The sequence below is a fragment of the Lonchura striata genome, chromosome 18 (assembly GCF_050655825.1).
Source record: "Lonchura striata isolate lonStrDom1 chromosome 18, ASM5065582v1, whole genome shotgun sequence".
NCBI lineage: Eukaryota > Metazoa > Chordata > Aves > Passeriformes > Estrildidae > Lonchura > Lonchura striata.
This window is the reverse complement of record NC_140720.1, coordinates 5,815,953-5,833,719: the sequence shown is the minus strand read 5'-3', so window position 1 is coordinate 5,833,719 and position 17,767 is coordinate 5,815,953. Positions and strand designations below refer to the sequence as shown.

The window sequence follows — 17,767 nt, the reverse complement described above, 5'->3', positions numbered from 1 at the left end:
CCGCCCCGCGTGCCCCGCGGAGGGGCCCGGCACAGCCGGGGCCGAGCGGCCGCGCCCTCCCGGCGCCGGGGACCGCGGCGGGACGGGCCCGGGGGCGGCCGGTGCTGCGCAAGGCCCGGGCGGGCGGCGGACGAGCCCCGGCCGGAGCCCGGCGCCGGCGCCATGCGGCGCAGGCCGGTGCCGAGCCCCGAGGGGGGATTAGGGGATGGTGCGCGCAGCTGCGCCTCGGCTCGCTGAGCGAAGGGGCCGCTCCGGGGCTCGCCCCGCCGCCTGCCCGGGAGGAGCGAGGGCTTAGGCCGGGGAGGCGCAGCGATGGAGGGCTCGGGCGATGCCGACTGGCGCCTGGCCCTGTGGACGCTGTTCTCCGTGCTGCTGCCCGTGCTCATCACGGCGTGGTGCAGCTTCCAGCGGTCGCGGCGGCAGCTGCTGATGCGGGACATCCTCCGCAAGAGCAAACACGACTGGCACTACACGGACCTCTTCGGGCAGCCCTCGTACTGCTCCGTGTGCGCCCAGCACATCCTGCGCGGCGCCTTCTGCGGCTGCTGCGGGCTGCGCGTCTGCGAGCGCTGCCTGAAGAAGGCGGACCAGCGCTTCCTCTGCAAGGAGGTGATGGCGAGGGGCGCCGCCGGCTCCATGCCGCACCGCTGGATCCGGGGAAATGTCCCTCTCTGCAGCTGCTGCGTGGTCTGCAAGCAACAGTGCGGCACCCAGCCCAAGCTCTGCGACTACAGGTACTGCACGGCAGCCTGACTGTAAAAGCGCTACAGTGCCATGGCACTCTTGTGTTTTCCACGGGGTTGTTGGGAGACCACACCCCAAAATAGATCCTGCAGTAGTCAGATAAGATACTGTTAAAAAAAAACGAACTTCAAAGAACCTAAAATTAAAATGGATGTTTGCGAGTCAATAGATTAAGAGTGTGGTGTTGCATCTCACATCCATTCATTCTCTTAATTGCATTACTCCAGCATGACGTGCAGGCTGCTGTATAATTACATACAAGAGATTCCCAGTGTCCAAGGGAGTTTGTATTTTAGGGGATGACATAGGAAATTTCTAGTAAATTTTTTGGTTGCACAGTGGATAGCCTGAGCAGTTTGCCTGGCACAGCTCACAGTTCAGAGAGCCAAAGTGTGCATCTCAAAATTGGCATCTGCTCAGTGTAAATAAAGCAAATAATGTCCTGTAGAGATTTCAGGTTCATTTTTAAGCATGCTCAAAAAATCTAAATAGAAGTTTTATAAGCTACTGCAATATATTGATAAAGATTGTCATAAGAGTGTTTTAAAAATACAATGAACCATTAAATGGATTTGCACTGTCATTACTAAGGTTGCTTGCAAAGTTGTCAGTGCCAAAATGCAATGACAGGTGCCCCGGTGTGTTACTTCAGCCTACTCAGAGGACCTTTTCAGCCTAGATTCTGCCAGCTTTTGCTTTGCTTTTACATGATACTGTCAAACTGCTTGGTAAGTAAGCAGAATTACAGAGAAAAAGAGCAGATTATCAGAAATGAAACCTTGAGAGTGTGTGTAGGAGAGGAGGGAAGGGCAGGAATTTGGGGGCAAAGGGGAAAGGAAGGAAGAAAAGGAAAAGAGAGTCAGAGTGTAAGGCAAGTGTCATTGTTACTCTAGCTGTGTGTTGGATTAGTCAGGAGGACTCCAAAAATAGCTTTCCCAGCTGCTTAAATTAAGGCTTTGGATGGAGTAAATGAGGATTAACATTCTGCAGAGGCTGGAAGTGGATATTGCAGTATTTCCTCTTGATCTAGTCTTTTTTTCCAGGACAGCTTTTAGAATAGGTCATAAAGCAAAGCAGTTTTGCATAACTAAATCCCATCAGTACAATTCTGTGTAACCTTTTAGGTTTCAGGCTTAAACGGGGTATTGCCAACCTTAAGGAATGCATTAATTCATTACTTGTAACACTGTATTGAGTTGAGCTCCAGTATTTTATATGTGCTCTAGAAGAATGGACAGGAGTTCAGGTTTTTTTACAGGCTTTCACTGTAACTGTTAATATTACAAACAGGAAAACATTTATAGCACCTATTTTTTAGTTAAAAATAACTTAATTAATTTTAAACTGTTGGATTTTTTCCCCAGCAGAATTCAAATACTTTTGTAGACCTGCAAGCACATGACCAATTGATGTAATTTTCTATAACCAATGCATAAGCTTCCAGGGAATGAAATATTACTTACAATGATGCATGTAAACATAAATATTTTGACAAAAGTCTAAAAAAAATGAGCAAAATCAGTGTGCCTGTTTGAAGATTGTTTTCATGTGTTTTGGTCTTTTTGCCAGGTGTGTGTGGTGTCAGTACACTGTGCATGATGAATGCATGGTGGATTGTTTGAGGACTGAGGAGTGTACATTTGGAGAATTCAAAGACTTAATTATTCCACCCTACTATTTGTCTGCAGTCAACCAGATGCGTAAAGAGAAAAGAACCAATTATGAAAAGGTAATGGCCTGCTGCTTTTTGGGTTTAGAATATACCAAAAAAAAAAAAAAAACCACCAAAGAAATCCACAGACAGACCTTGAAATTTGAACTCAATATATTGTGATGGTAGCAACTGTCAGGTAAATGTTTCAAGGTCACTTAAGTACTTGCTGTGTTAATTCAGAGGTGTTTGTCATTTTACTAATGTGATTGTTGAAATATAAGCAGATGTGGGTTTTTTATTCCAAAATACAGAGATTTGTCTACCTTACTTCCTTGAATTTTTTGTGAGTTTTTACTGCTTTTTCATAGCATGGTAGTATTCCTTGTCCTGAGTACTGCAGAATCTTCAGCCTTGATGTTTCAGAAGTATTTGTTTGTGATTTGTCTGCTTCAGACTAGTTGGTAACTTCCTCATTTCAGCACTTGCAGGGGATGGGGCTCAGAGCAAGGCTGTAAACATTTCAGACGTGCAGTATTTGTGTGACTGACTGGTTTTTACCTTTTGCAGGTGGTCCCTTACTGCAGGAAACACTGGATGCCAGTAATGGTGCTGGCTAATACTCGCAGTGGAAACAACATGGGTGAAACTTTACTAGGAGAATTTAAAATGCTGCTGAACCCTGTTCAGGTATTTACAGTGCAAAGCCACCATAATAAAACCACAGTTTAGATTAGAATAGGTATCACCTTGTTTACACAATGGCAATAGGGTTTTGTGGAAGATCAGTAAAGGAAACAAATTCATGCCATTTGTTCTTTTAGCAAGCAACAGCTTCACAGAGAGCAGCAAAAAGTGCAGAGGTTTCTCCCATCCAATTTTTGTTAGGATTCTAATACCAGTCCATTTTTTTTTTTTTTGCTTACAGTAATACATGCAGTAATTCAGTCAGAAGTATCTGACTTTTGAAACAGTGTACACTTTTTAGAAAATGAACCATTTAAATCTTCTTTATAGGAAACCTGTATTTGTTTAAATCTTCACTTTATTTGTGGAAATGTCAGCCTTGACAGTTTTGCTTTGTGTACTTGCTTTCCCCTTAAAATCCGCTGGGATGGCTCAGGATGTTGCGTAAGGCAGGCAGTTGTTCTTGGATTTCCTGGCTGCACCTTAACACTCTTCCTTTGAAGTTCAAAACCAGCTGTAAAATACAGCCTAAGAGAACTCACTGTTTTTTTTGTTTTAAGTGCATCCCAATAAGGCTTTAAAGAATAAACCTCTTTGTGTGCTGAGTATTTAAAAATTACTTTTATCTGAAGTCTTTCATCTTTGCAGAATTCATCATCATGCTTCTAAATACAGACTTTTCCAAGGGCTCTGTCAGCTCAGTTTATCCATGCCATTTAATCCTAGGGAGGCATCTGGAGCTCTGTTGTGAATTTGGGAAATAAATCCTGCTCATGAAAGTCAAGACATCTCATTTGCTAATGCAGTACTGCAAATCTTTGTTTTACGTTAGAGTTAACTTCTTGAAGTTGTTTATCTATAAGGCAAATCCTGAGTCATGTTCTGTGAACTTAACAGAATTCCTTATTTTCCTTTTTTCTAGGTTTTTGATCTCAGCAAAATTGCACCTGCTAAAGCTCTCCAGCTCTGCACTTGGCTGCCTTGCAATGCTGTCAGGGTTCTGGTCTGTGGTGGGGATGGCACAGTGGGCTGGGTCCTGGATGCAATTGATGAAATGAAGATAAAGGTATTGTGTTGTAAATTAAAAGGTGAAATGAGTTTTGAAGCTACCAGAGTTCCACCCTTCATCTTTTACCTGCATTTATTGCCTTCATCTTCCTGAATAGGCTTACAGAGGAATATTTGCATAATTGCTTATTCATATTGGGGAAGAGTGTGGGAAATGCATTTTATGATTCCTTGTAGTTCAGGAAAAATAGGAACACTTTAGACTTTTAATAATATTCATAGTAGTTATTTTCTGCAAAACAAGGAGAGAACAAGCTGCTGGATATTTTCTGCATTCTAACTTCCTCTTTGTCTGAACAGATTTATATTGTCATAAATGGCATTGCTAATATTGGCTAGTGTGCTCTGACTGCTCCCTTCTCCCAGCACACTCAGTCTTTTATAATAACCTCATAATTTGCCAGCTATACTGGTTATGCTGCCAGTGCATGAGTGAGTGCAGTCATTTGCTTCTGCTCCTTCTCATCTGTTCTGGAGAGTCTGTCTGTCTGCAGCCTTGCCCATTAACTGCAAGTAGAGGAGAAAAAATAATCTGTGCTTACTGTGGATTTAAAATGGAACATATTCTTGTTTATGAGATGCTCCTAAGAACTCCTGAGAAAATTAAGAATGGAAAATAATTACAAGGCATTAGTGCTTTACTTAATAAACTTTTTCTCTCATGCTGAAAGGAAGTTTTTATAGAAAAGTTTTTTACTGTAGCTTTCTTGTTAATACATTAAATGTTGTTGCTGAAGGCCATTATTACAACTGCATGTGTAGTGCAACAAGCTCTTTGAGAATTACTGTGTGTTGATAAAGTAGAAATAAAGTAACTATAAAGGTTAATGAATATGAGTATATGGTTGTGTGGTCCTGGGCACTTGATATGTTGTCCCTCAGTGCTGATATAGCTGATGAAATCTGGGATTTTCTTTGTTCTGTTCAAATTGAGTCATTGGTATTAGGTAAACTGTGGAGATTTATCAGCAAAACATTTTTCTTATCAGCAGTAGGTTGTTTGCTCCCTTCATTTGTCTTGACTCTCAAATACAGGTTACCTGGCTGATAATCTTTCTGGAAAAAAACATTAACCAAAGTGCCAACTTACTGCAAGTGCTTTTCACAGCTGAATTGCAAAGGCCATAGTACAGCTGAAATAATTGTTCACCCTTCTGTGATGAGGAGAGCCACACCCTTTGCTAAGGTGGCTGTTCTGAGCACCTCCTGTCACTGTGCTCTGCAGAGCTGATCATCACCTGCTCCATCTGTGGGTGACACTCTGAAACTGAGACACAGACTTTGCTCCTTTGAGTATCTGTATTTCTGTGTGTGGTTGAACACTCTGGTACTCTGTACATCTGTGTTTAGACCTAACCTCACCTCAGTCTTGGAGGAGCATTTTGGTGTCTTGTTGCAGTTCACAGCCGTATGTGTTACATCTCTCAGTGTTCATGTCACTTCCCAGATCCAAAGCATCATTCCTGGAAAGGAATACTCTGTTCAGTATTCATATTATGTTGTTCACAGTATTGTGTTTGTATTCTCTTTCCTTCGCACAATGGTTTAACATTTCCTTCTTTTACATTATGCTGGGTAAGTAGCTCAATGTGCCACCTGCTCTGCCAGCCCCAGAGCTCTGCTCTGTGCATCAGGCTGCTGGGAAGGTGAATTTGTCTAATCTGAACTTTGGGGATGGAAGGGAGACAATGAGTGCTGAAGCAGGAGCTAATATGCAGTGGTTTTGTATCCTAGGGGCAAGAACGATATATTCCACAAGTTGCAATTTTACCTCTGGGAACAGGGAATGACCTGTCTAATACACTGGGCTGGGGTGCAGGTTATGCTGGAGAAGTCCCTGTAGAGCAGATCTTACGAAATGTCATGGAGGCAGATGGAATCAAACTAGACAGGTAAGGAACAGTGCAAAGATAAAATGTGTAGAACCAAACTGCTGTAGCTCTACTGATAGTCCATTGCAGCAGTTTCTTTACATAAACACAAGTATGGCTAGAAGGAACTACAACGTAATTGAGGTGTGAATTTAGTCTTTTAGTTGTTCTACAGGGCTTAACTCTTTCATAATTTAACTAAATTTGAGTGTTTTGCCTTAATCCCAGTATAGATATGAGATTCCTAACTACAACTTTGATACTGAGGACTGTCTGTCACAAATCTAAGTACCAACTGTTGTTTTTCAGATGGAAAGTTCAAGTAACAAACAAAGGATACTACAACTTAAGGAAACCAAAGGTATTGTTTGCAAGTATAAACATGAATTCTATGGAATCCCTGTATGTTTGTCATTTGTTGTTGTTGTTATCAGCTTCCCATTAAACACTCTGAATTTTAGCCCTAATAATAATTTTTAATAAGGCATAATTGGAAATCTGTCTTACAGGTATTCACAATGAACAACTACTTCTCTATAGGACCTGATGCTCTTATGGCTTTGAATTTCCATGCCCATCGTGAGAAAACTCCCTCTCTGTTTTCCAGCAGAATCATCAATAAGGTGTGTTTGGTTAAAGGGATGTTTCCTCCTTGGAGTTGTTGATTTGACTTCAGGCTATTTTTAGCTTCACATTCTTTTACCACTACTTCCTTCTTGCAATTTTAAGAGTTTGAATTAACTTTTCTTAGGGAAGGGGATTCCATGGGTAAAACACGTTGGCAAGCCCACTCATGAGTGTTCTGCCTTGCCTCTGCTAAATTTGCTGTTTGCTCAGTTTTTGCTCAGAAATTCTCATTTGCTTTGAAACTTCATAAGTTAAGTGCTTATTTCCTTTTCTAGTGAAAATCCAGTTTCTTATGCAAGTTGTAGCTCATCTCATGAGGAAAGTTTAGTTTAAGGATGTGCAAATATATTATGTGTAAGTTTTAGATAAAGTTTGCACAGCCATAACTATACATATTTCAAATAGTTTTCCTATGTATTATCTTTTTCTAACAGTATTTTCTTTTCTCCCTGTTTTGTTTGGGGTTTTTTTTTTTTTTCTGTAGGCTGTTTATTTTTTTTATGGAACCAAAGACTGCTTAGTTCAAGAATGTAAAGATCTTAACAAAAAGGTTGAGGTAAGTTTTTTAACTTGCTTACCCTCTCCCTCTGGATAGTCAGTGAAGTGTAAAAACTTAGCTTGTGAAAGGAAAGAAGCTTTGCTGTTTACAATATTTGTATTTAATGATATTTGTGTGAGGTGGCTATGGCCTTGGAGTATTTTTGTGTTCCTTTTGCTGTCTGCAGAATTCATGGTATTCATGTCTTTGGGCTTACTGCAAATTCCTGATTTTTTTTCTGGCCTTGACTCAGTTCTGTGAGTGCAAGTACTGATATTCAGCTATAATTTGCCATAGCACCAGAGGCTTACATAAGTTAGAGTTCCTTTTTTATTTTCTCTACTAACAGAAATTTACTATCTGATTTCTTGTGAAATCAGAAGGATTTTTTTTTAACATGAAGAGAAAACACATTCTCTTGGTACAGAGCCAATTTTTCTTTAAGTGGAAGCCTATTAAATGCATAAAGTGAGAAAGTTCTATTGAAGTACGGAATTTGATTCACATAATTAACTTCTGCTTGTCTTTTAAAGCTAGAGTTGGATGGTGAGAGGATTGAGTTGCCCAACTTGGAAGGCATCATTGTGCTGAATATTGGATACTGGGGAGGTGGCTGCAGGCTCTGGGAAGGAATGGGGGATGAACCTTATCCTTTGGCGAGGTACAGAGGGCATTTTTTGCTTTGTTTTTTCCTTTAATAGTTCTTGCAGTGTAAGGAATTCCCTCAATAGACTGTGCTTATGTAGCCAGGCTTGTCTGCAGGCTGGAAGAGTTCCTTGGGACAGGCTATCTCACATTTATTTTCCTTGAGTTGGAGATTTGGAGTAAAGGCATCCTACACATCAAGGGCCTTTTAAGACTTTCTCAAAATGTTTTGCATGACAGACAGCAGAAGCATTGGAGAGGCTATTAACAATAAAATGAGTCTTTAAAAAGTAGAAGATAAATCCATTTCAGAATCTAAAATACCACATCTCATTAGAGGTTAAAATGGAAAATAAAAACAGAACATGTACAAAAATTTGGCTCCCATGTTAGGAGCAATAACAAAGAGAAAAATAATTTCAAACATTAATTATTCCCTGTTTTGACTTCCTTTTTCAGAAGGCCTCTGTATAAATACACCCATAGTTGTGTTACAAGGCTTGTGATCCTGAATTTCTAAAAATTACCTGGGCAAGGTCCTTTACCCAGATCTAAAAAATTAAGCCATTAAAAGATTTTCATTTGGATGAATATCTGAGTAACAAGACAGAAAATTGTACAAGTGGAAGAGAAATCCTCTGTGGGCCTTAAATGTGCACAGTGAGCCTTGGAAAGTCATACATGTGTGATTTACAGAGGTCAGCTCGGGTGTGCTGACTGGTGAATTGCTCCATAGCTGTAGGTTTGATCCTTTCTTTGCTGTTCACTGTGATTTGTTCTCCAGCACAAATACAAAAATGTATTGGTAGCACAACATTTGTCTTCTCTCTAGGAATAGCAGTAAGGGGACGTAATATTTGGGCACATGTACTGGAGCCCATCAGCTCACTGAAAGAAGTCTCATTTTTTTATTTCATAGACATGATGATGGACTTCTGGAAGTTGTTGGTGTTCATGGTTCTTTCCACTGTGCCCAGATCCAGGTGAAACTGGCAAATCCTGTTCGCCTAGGGCAGGCACACACAGTGAGGGTAAGTGCTACTTAGGGACCTGTTCTCCTAATTTTTTTTAAATACACAACACAGAATCTGAAGCACTCAACTGCTTGAATCAGATCTGAAGTTGCAGTTTGCAGTTGAGATGGATATTTCTCTTGCTTAGTAAAAATTTATTATGTCATAATACACAGAGCTCTGTTGCTGTGGTTGGTGGCCTGTGAGTGGCACTCACAGTTTCTCCCTGGCCAGGCTGTGAATGTGTATTGCAGTTGTAAAAGGTGATTTCAGAGCCCCTTTGAAGTGCTGTGGTTGTGTTGTGTTTGGTGCCAGCTGATCCTGAAGAGCTCCAAGATGCCGATGCAGGTGGATGGGGAGCCCTGGGCACAGGGGCCCTGCACTGTCACCATCACCCACAAGACCCACGCCCTGATGTTGTACCACTCGGGGGAGCAGACAGATGATGATGATGCCTCCAGCCTGTCAGAGTGATACCAGGGCAGGGAGCAGCTGGATCAAGACCTGGATGTTTTGTGGAGTTGGAATGTCACATGCAGCAGCGAGGAGCTTCAGCTCGTTTAAACACCGATGTCTGCTCTGGACTGAGGTTTATGAACTGAAGTTCATACTTGTGAGTGAACTAAAGCTGAGGAAAAAGCCATGCTTCTGCACTCATGGAAACTTTCACAGCTGAATTACCACAACTGGTTTGCTTTTAGGTTGGTGGAGATGCCCTCCAGCCTTTCCAGCTGGAGTGTGTTCTTCTAATGGCTGAAAAGGGACAGATGCTGCAGCCCTTCCTTGCTGTGCAATCAGGTCTTCTGCACATACACAGCACAGTGTTTTAGAGAGGTGTTTCATACCCTTGGAAAGGGGAACAGCTGGGGGTTTGACCTGCTTCCATCTGCCCCAGAAGAGTTCCAGAGCAGAAAACCAGACCAAGCAGAATATGGGTTGATGTTCTGACAGCAGCCTGCTCCTGGCTGCCATCTCTGCTTGGGAGCAGGAGCAGTAACTCTGTGCACCTGCTTGTGCAGTGCATTTCTTATAAGCTTCACTGGGAGAGTAGAGGATCTGGGAGCTCTGGGAAGATACTCAGCAAGAAAACTGCTTTTGGACCAAAGGTTTCTGGAAGTGTTATTTAGGAAATGACCTTTTTCAGTGGCTTTGTAAGCCAAAGAGTACCCTGAGGTCTTGAGTCCCCAGCATACAGTCCAAAATAATTGTACCGTGACTTGCACTGAATGATCCTGTGACTTGACTTCAGTTCGGTGAGAGACTAATTCTAGTTTTTGTAAATAGCAACATCATAGTTTTTGGGGACGCTTTTTGAAGGAAAACTTGGACAAAGGAGCATCTTTTTTAGCTGTTTAGAGAGAAGGGTTTGAAAGAAATAATGATTGGCAAATATGGGGTATTTTTTAAAAAACTTGTTGAAGAACATGGCTCTTAATTACCTGAGAATGAATAAGTCAGTCTGGTAACTTTCAGCTGTGTGGAGCTGAGAGCTAAGTTTGCAGAGGTGGCATTCATGTGTATAATTTGATTGTGGGGAAAAAAGCATGGAAGCGTTTGTTTTCTGACTTGCTCTTAGGGTGTAAAACATAGCTTTGTTGGTTACCCTCATTTCCCTTATGGATATAAAGTGGGGAAAAAAGATGAGTGGTTGATCCTGGTAGTGGAGGTTCAGAACACCTACAACAGTACACAGGGACTGTCAGCTTGGCATGTCTGAAGCTTCTCAGGTTAAAAGCTTCTCAGGTGAAAACATCTTCATGGTTAACAAAAGTAGAAGATCTTATTCCTGTTATTTTTGTTGTAACAATTTTAAGCCTGCAGCAGCTGAGAACTGAGTTGAGGTTTAAAATATCTCACTGAGTAAATCCAGTTTATTTACTGAAGGTGCTCTTCCAAATAGGAAGAGAACTTATCCTGTGTACGATCATAAGAAGGTGAGAGCTTTGGTCTGAACTTTGAATGTTGCTGCTTTTGTCATGATCCCCCAGTTTTAAAATTTTTTTTCTTTACGCTGACTGAAAATGAGATCATTGGGTAAAATAGGCTGTGTTTCTAGGTTTTTTAAAATTAAACCATTTTTCAAAATCCTGTGAAATTATGTTTGCATTAACAGTGAATAATCTATTTATATTTTAAAATAATTTATTGAAACTTGGCAAAGTCAGTATTTTTAAAACCTTCAACTCTAATCCTCTTTGGAAAGCCTTTTTAACTTGATGGTATTCCTTGTAGAAAGTGTATGTACTAGAACTTCAATACTACTGATTATCAGTCAATTTATACCAGTCTGAAAATGTGATTGGAGTGTAATGACCTGTAAAGCAGAAGCCATTTGTAAATTCCATATTCATTAGCCTTATACACCTCACTTTAATTATTTTATTTTATGTAAATATAGATGAAAAATAAGAGTAAAATATATGTAAAAAGTGTTTAAAATACCCTAAGTATGCTATGATAGATGAATCCATTGCTTTTTTTTTTAGTTATGAGCTTCAATTTGTATTAGCTTCAGAAATCTTACCAGTTAAGTTATTACTGTTTTAATAACTTGTAACCGTCAGCACCGTGAAAGTATTTAAAGTTCTATTCTGTAGTTCTTATGTACCTGTTGTTTACAAACAAATGAGAAATCCCTGTAAAAGGAGGGTATGTGCTCTGCAAAGCAGTATTTGAAATTACACCACTGGCTACTTTAAACTATTTCTAATGCAGTTTAGACTTCCCTGAAGTTGATCAGATGATTATTCAAATTGGTTTATAGCCCAAGAACTTTTAATTGTTGAAAAACTTCACGCTTGTGACTCCTGACATTTAGAAAATAAATAATTGATGCCAAGGTTGGAAGTCTCCCTGCGTTCCCACAGGTGAGGGGTGAATGGGCTTCTCCACCTGTGCCCCAGGGTTGTGCTTCCTCCCTCTGCAGCTTGCCATGAGTCCAGTCCAACAGGTGTGACATCCTCTGGGAAAGGTAAATCCATCATTCCTGCTGCAGAAACAAAGTGACAGTAGCATCTAACTGGGTGCTTGTCTGGGAAAACCCCTGCTAAATGGTCTTGGCTTTGGAGATGAAGAAGTTTGTGTCTCACCAATGACTGTAAGTGATGGCAGCAAACGTGGCCATGGTGGCTGTGGGGAAATTGTGGAATTGTACTTATGGTTTAGAGAACATTCTGTCAGGTTGAAGTGTCTCTGTGGCTTTGTAGCTGTCATATGTGTGGCAAAAGAAGGTCTTGTAAAATATAATTAGCCCTGGAGTCTGTGGGAAGCCTGGCTGTTCCCAGCTGTTCTTTGGTTTCAGTGTTTCCTCCTTTCTGCTGTGTTGCAAATCGGGTTAAAGCCTGGTTGGAATAACTTCATGGAGCCATTTCCAGTTTTAACCCAGTCTGGCCTCAGCAATGGGCTCCCAGATTGTCTGGCAGCAGGAATTGACTTGGCTGATTTGTAACAGAGCTGCAGTTGCCCAATGCTCTGGTGTGCACTGTGAATATAAACTGCTCCATGCTTTTTAAATGTTGTAGGTGCATAGAGCACCATTTCAAACAGCTCCTCCTTCCAAGGAATTACTCCTTGTAGGTTGGAGCCCTGGAAATCCCCACAGTAAATTCTCTGTCTGGGAGAGGGGACTCTGCAGCTGGAGCACCTGTCCTGCACTGAAGAGTTTTCCCTAATCCTGTTAATCATAAACATTGGAAAAATAGAGAAAACATGATTTCCAAAAGCCAAATGACAAGTTGTTTCTTCTGCCAGTCTGTATATTACAGCTTTGTGTAAAATGTACAGGGTAAATAATAACACTGATTGTCAAGCACTTCAAAGTGAGTTCATTAAGTTTATTTTTAAGTTGTATTGCTGCATCCAGTAGCAAGTTTGGTCAGATTCTGATAACTTCCTTTAATGTAAGTTCTCAGTCCTGTGACAGGCAATACAAAAAGCATAAATCTGCATGGAGAGCCTTTCTGTGGGACCTCTCCTTGCCTGGCTCACATTGTACTTGTTCACTCATGTTGAGAGGATGTTCTGGGTATATTTATGTGCACAGGACCTCCTGTCAAAGGATTTGTCAGACAAGAAAATTGGAATGGCTTCACACAGCTCTTCTTGGCCCAGTGACCCACCTGGTTGGCTTTTCCAGTCACCATCACCAGCAGGATTCCAAAGGTTTCCCAACAGCCCTGGCCTCTATTGAAAGTACAATCTTAGTTCTCATTGCTGCTGGGGAGGAACATCCCTTTTCTCCACAGGTTCTGAGAACTGATCCTTAAAGAGTTTGGTTTCAGTCTGGCCAATTCCTTCTGGTTCTATGCTACATTGCACTGAAGCTTTTACAGTGTGTGTTACTGTATCTCACTGGTTCAATAAAAAGCTCTGCACCTTTAGCTGTGATCAGCACAGTGGCATCAGTGTTAGAGTAGTTAATTGGTTTTTACTTGGCAGCAAATGCTTTTGGTAGAGCATCACTGTAACCCAGGTAGTCTGTGGGGAAGAGCAGGACACTTAAAAATCTGCAGTGTTCTAACTGAAAATCCATTTTGGATCTATATTTCATACTGACTACTAGCAGTTTTCTTCCTTTTGGGAAATAAAAAATTAAGTCTTCAGTTGGAATTAAATTAGGCTGTCATCAGATTCAAAAATACTAGGATGTAACTGATTCTTTTGAATGTCAACCACTTAATTGGAAATGCTGGTTGCTTCTGAGAAATGAGAGGTGCTTCTTAAACACAGGGGTGAGGCAGCAGAGAGCACCTCTTCCTGTGGTAATAAAGTATATGGAGAGAATGTACACATTCTTGATTTCAGCAGTGTTGAGGCCACAGTTCTAAAGCACGACGTGATCACGATTTTATCATCTAAGAGTGCTGAATACCCAATTCAGGCTTTGGGCATCTCAGGGAGATACATCAAGCTGGAATAAAGCCACATGCCCTGACTAAGCCTAGTTGTGTTGTGCAGATTGACCTTAGCTGAGGATCTGACCCTTAACTGTTCAAAAGTATGAATGTGCTCAAAATTTTACTTTTTAATACTGCCCTGTGTCCTGTGCTGTGTTCCCCTACTGCTGTATGTAGTTAATTATTTGCATTGTTTAATTTGCAACTTGTTTGTAGATTTCAGCATAAAGATTGTTTTCTTTTTAAGATTATGTAGGAGCTTATATTGTATGTGAGTTTGTTGCATTCTGTACCTTCAAGGTTTACATCCCTCAAAAGCCATTTTGTCTGCTACACAAACTGCTGTAATCCTTCGAGTACCTCCAGCCATCTTCTCTTTCTAGGATTTTTGTAGTTAAACAGAATGGATTTTTATTTTTGTAGCCTGTAACTTCAGTATGTATAGTAGTTGTTTAGTAAGTAGTGATCTGAATACTGTAAAATGTTGCTTTTAAGAGCTGTAAAATTAATTAGTAATTACTACTTACAAGAAGATGTCAGCATGTTAACAGTTTAAAAAAATACTTTCCAGCTGCACATGCTGTGATGCTGCCACATGGGATTTATATTGAATGTGTTTGTGTATACGTTTTAAAGTGGCACTAAAGAAGGAAAATATGAGCCTAAAGTGCAAGAAATAGCTCAAAAAATAGAATTCATAACATTTTAGGCAGTTTTCAATTGAGAAAGGTGACATTTGGGATTCAGTATTTTTTTACTTCCCACCAAGCAGTAAGGAGTGACCATTGGACTCTTGGCAGATCAGTTGTTTCCTTATGGTGTAGTTTGAGATCTGTGTTTAGTGCCCAAACATGAGCAGACACTGTGTGCACCATTCCTGCCCCTCAAAGAGCAAAACCCCAGAGCAACCCCACAGCTCTCAGCTGTACAGTATGTGAGGTCTTACTTGCCATGAAAGAACCAGTTAGCATGCTTTTGAACCTCCAAAATAAATGTTTAAATCAAAATCGGCAAATTTTCGCTTGGCATCAAGCCATATTTTCAAACCCCAAACTGGTTTTCCTTTGGTTTTGGAGGGAAGGCAGGCTGAAATGGAAAGGTAAGAAGGTAATCCTGTAAAAGTAATTGTTATAAAAGCAGAGACATCTGGTTTTATTTGCTGCAGAGGCAGAGTGAGCATGCTTTTGGCTCATACACATTTGTGATGGTCGGTGCAGTGGTTACATGGGCACAATGTGTGATTTGGGTCAGGTTCTGCCTGAGAAGCTGCAGCTTCAGTGGAGCCACAGAACTGCCCTGTCCTGTGGTCACTGCACATTAACAGGGGAAACTGAAAGCTTCAGTTAATTGTACCATGGCCTCTCTCTGTGACTTACATTCCCTAAAATTCTCTGTTGAGAAACATCTGCTCCATATTCTTCATAAACATTTGTAAATACAGATTTTTCACAGCACTGGCTGTTACTGAATTTCCTAATGCATCTGTTTGTCTTGTTGTTTGTACCGTGTTCCTCTGTAGATTTAAGGGCGTGGATTAAAGTATTTAAACTCAGCTTTTTCTTTTCCTTGCTATGCATAAAAACAAATGTGAGTCTTCAACTCTGCAACAGCCCCAGGATGAGGATGTCTGCCTGGCTCTGGGAGGGCTGCAGCAGGATGAGCTTAGGCATTTTGAGAACAAAGTTGAATTTTGTTCACCTCAGTGGCCCTGCTACTGCTTGAAATTCCTGGTGCAAAATTTGAGCATCTCAGACCTCAACACATGGGAAAAATTCTAGACAGCATAGTAATGTCATCTGGAGGTAAAACTAACACTGGTAACCTGCAAAGACCTCAGCAGCTGTTTGCCTGCTCCGGGTTCCTTCTCCACCCCGGGCAGGAACTGAGGTTATGTGGCTTTTCAATAGGTGTGGTTAAAATCGTTTGAATTCCCATTGAATTTGAAATGTCCATATTGTTCCTTCTCACCTCTGTTGCCACTGATTTGGGGATCTTAAAACAGCTTCTGATGCTGCACATTATTTACTCGAAGTGGGGAAGGAGCCCTGCAAATGCCTTACCTGTGATGAGCAGTTTCAAGTAAGAGTTTTAACAGCAGATGTTTTGGTGTCAGTAGAAATGGAGATGGGGCAGGAGGTGCTGCTGAGAGCAAATCAGCAAAACTCCCACGGGGCTTTCCCCAGCGAGGGGAAACGCTGCTGCCAGGAGACTTCAGGGATCAAGTGGCTCAATGCTTTCTCCTGATGGCAGCAGATGGGTTCGTTTTGGCTTTTGGAAGTGAATAAATCCTCCTGTGGGGCCACTTTATCATGGTGTCAGTTCCCTCCCCAAGTCCTCTCTGTTCCCTGGTCTCATTTGCACAAAAGAGAGAAGGGCTCTGGCCTCTCAGCTCCTGTATTATGCCACAATCAAACCTTTTAAAGACTATTTGTGTGTTGGTTTTCCATTCAGGATGGGGTCAGAGCATAGCTATTCAGCAGGTTTTTTCTTAGATGAGTAAGACAATAGTTGCAGAGTTTTCAGGATCACTGGCAGTAATGCTGATAACAATTAAAGTTTAATGCATCTTTAAATGGGTTTAGAATTGCTGGAGTGAGCCGTGCAGAGCACCAACTTGAGCCAGACTTTAGCCAAAAGCTGTACAAGGAGTCACAGCACAGGTAAGTGTGTGGAAGAACACAGGACATTAGCAAAGTGCAAGTCAAGGCTGAGAGTCTGTTTCTCTTTTGATAATAGCAGTAAAAATACAAAGTTTTTGTGAATGAACAGTAAAGTGGGTCAAAATAGGATTCAAGGAGTGTGGTATCAGACACTTGAGGACTAAAGCTCTGGTTTCAGGGTATCTCCTCTAACAAATTTATTTTCCTCTTCGGGAAAATCCCTCCTTGCAGAGGGGCTGCAGGCAGACTGCCTGTGCATCTGTGGGCAATGGGAGAGCACGCTGGTGACCGCACGGTAACAGATGGCCGGAGGGTCCCGGTGACCGCGGGACATTGCGGAGCAATGAATGAACGCCCTGCGGATCCCGGGATGTGCCACCCAGCCGTGCCGAGCACCATTGTCCCCGCCCGGCCACAAAATCCCCATTCCACGCTTAAGAGCTGCAGAAAAGAGCCTCGCTCTCCCAGACCTGCAAAAGAGCATCTCCCCATATCGCTCATTGAAAATATGGGAAGGGCAATGCATATAGAAATCTAATTATTGGCAGGCACAGCCCGGTTTTTAGCATGATAATCGTGGGCCCCGGAGCTTTCTTGTGCACGGACCCTTGAAAGATAATCATGAAAGCAGAAATTAAAACTATTGAATTTCCATCATTCATTCAAAATTCGCTTTGATTATGTTGACGCGATTTTTGTTTGTTCGTACACCGCGATGAGAAACTGTTATTAATCACTTCTAAATATTTCAGAGACAAAAGGGCGCTGCCCAGGAAGGCGGGAGAGGGAAGGGTGAGGGCGCGGTGTCCCTGCTGTCCCGGCCTTCTTTATGGGACAAAATAGCTGCCAATGAAAGTCTAAATGACATGAGCTTTGAATAGAAGTCATACAATGACCACACTGTGACATGTTTTTAACTGACATTGATTATTTGAGAAGTAGCAGCACTTAATTGGGAGGGAATTAGGAAGGGGGGAAAAATGGGAGTCAGAGGACTGGGTACAGAAATACAGTCTGTTAAACACTAACCAAATACGATTTTACTAAAATAGGGATAAACATCTTTACATATATTCACAGAGAGTACAATTTGGAGTCTAAGTCAGTTCTTTTTGCTGTGAAAAAGTGTTCACAAAGCTAAATCAAGAGGAAATGTCATTAGCAAGGAAGAAAACAGACTTTGTATGAATATGATCATGCTGACTTCACTGGGGCCTCAGTACCTGCTCAGGCCTCTGGCTGTAGTAACAGTCAAGCTTACACAGGCTCAAAATACCTCTTTGTCTGTCTTGGGAAACTGAGGTGAAACCCTGGCAGACCTAATTGACCTCCTAATACTAGGGACATCATGGGACAAGTAATGAAGAT

General features: G+C 41.6%; 1 protein-coding gene across 2 annotated transcripts; it reads left to right on the top strand.

Annotated features, from left to right (window-relative positions):
• The first annotated feature begins 167 nt into the window (after positions 1–167).
• On the top strand, positions 168–17,053 carry DGKE (diacylglycerol kinase epsilon). Of its 2 annotated transcripts, none has more exons than XM_085556504.1 (11): positions 168–734; positions 2,314–2,473; positions 2,966–3,085; positions 4,005–4,148; positions 5,885–6,042; positions 6,331–6,382; positions 6,531–6,644; positions 7,133–7,204; positions 7,720–7,847; positions 8,751–8,862; positions 16,631–17,053. In XM_085556504.1, exons 1-11 carry the CDS (start codon positions 313–315, stop codon positions 16,685–16,687), a joined length of 1,539 nt encoding a protein of 512 aa, XP_085412630.1. In that variant the 5' UTR covers positions 168–312; the 3' UTR covers positions 16,688–17,053. The 2 variants fall into 2 exon arrangements, with proteins under 2 accessions (XP_085412630.1, XP_021411144.3); XM_021555469.3 differs by lacking the exon at positions 16,631–17,053 and adding an exon at positions 9,160–15,291 and having other exon boundaries at positions 169–734.
• Positions 17,054–17,767: the final 714 nt, after the last annotated feature.

What these genes read in the sequence shown, in the direction of transcription:
- DGKE (XM_021555469.3), top strand. Translation starts at nt 313, where the DNA reads ATGGAGGGCTCGGGCGATGCCGACTGGCGCCTGGCCCTGTGGACGCTG. An exon ending in CCCAAGCTCTGCGACTACAG is followed by an intron (nt 735 to 2,313) that starts GTACTGCACGGC and finishes TCTTTTTGCCAG; the next exon opens with GTGTGTGTGGTGTCAGTACA. An exon ending in AAAGAACCAATTATGAAAAG is followed by an intron (nt 2,474 to 2,965) that starts GTAATGGCCTGC and finishes TACCTTTTGCAG; the next exon opens with GTGGTCCCTTACTGCAGGAA.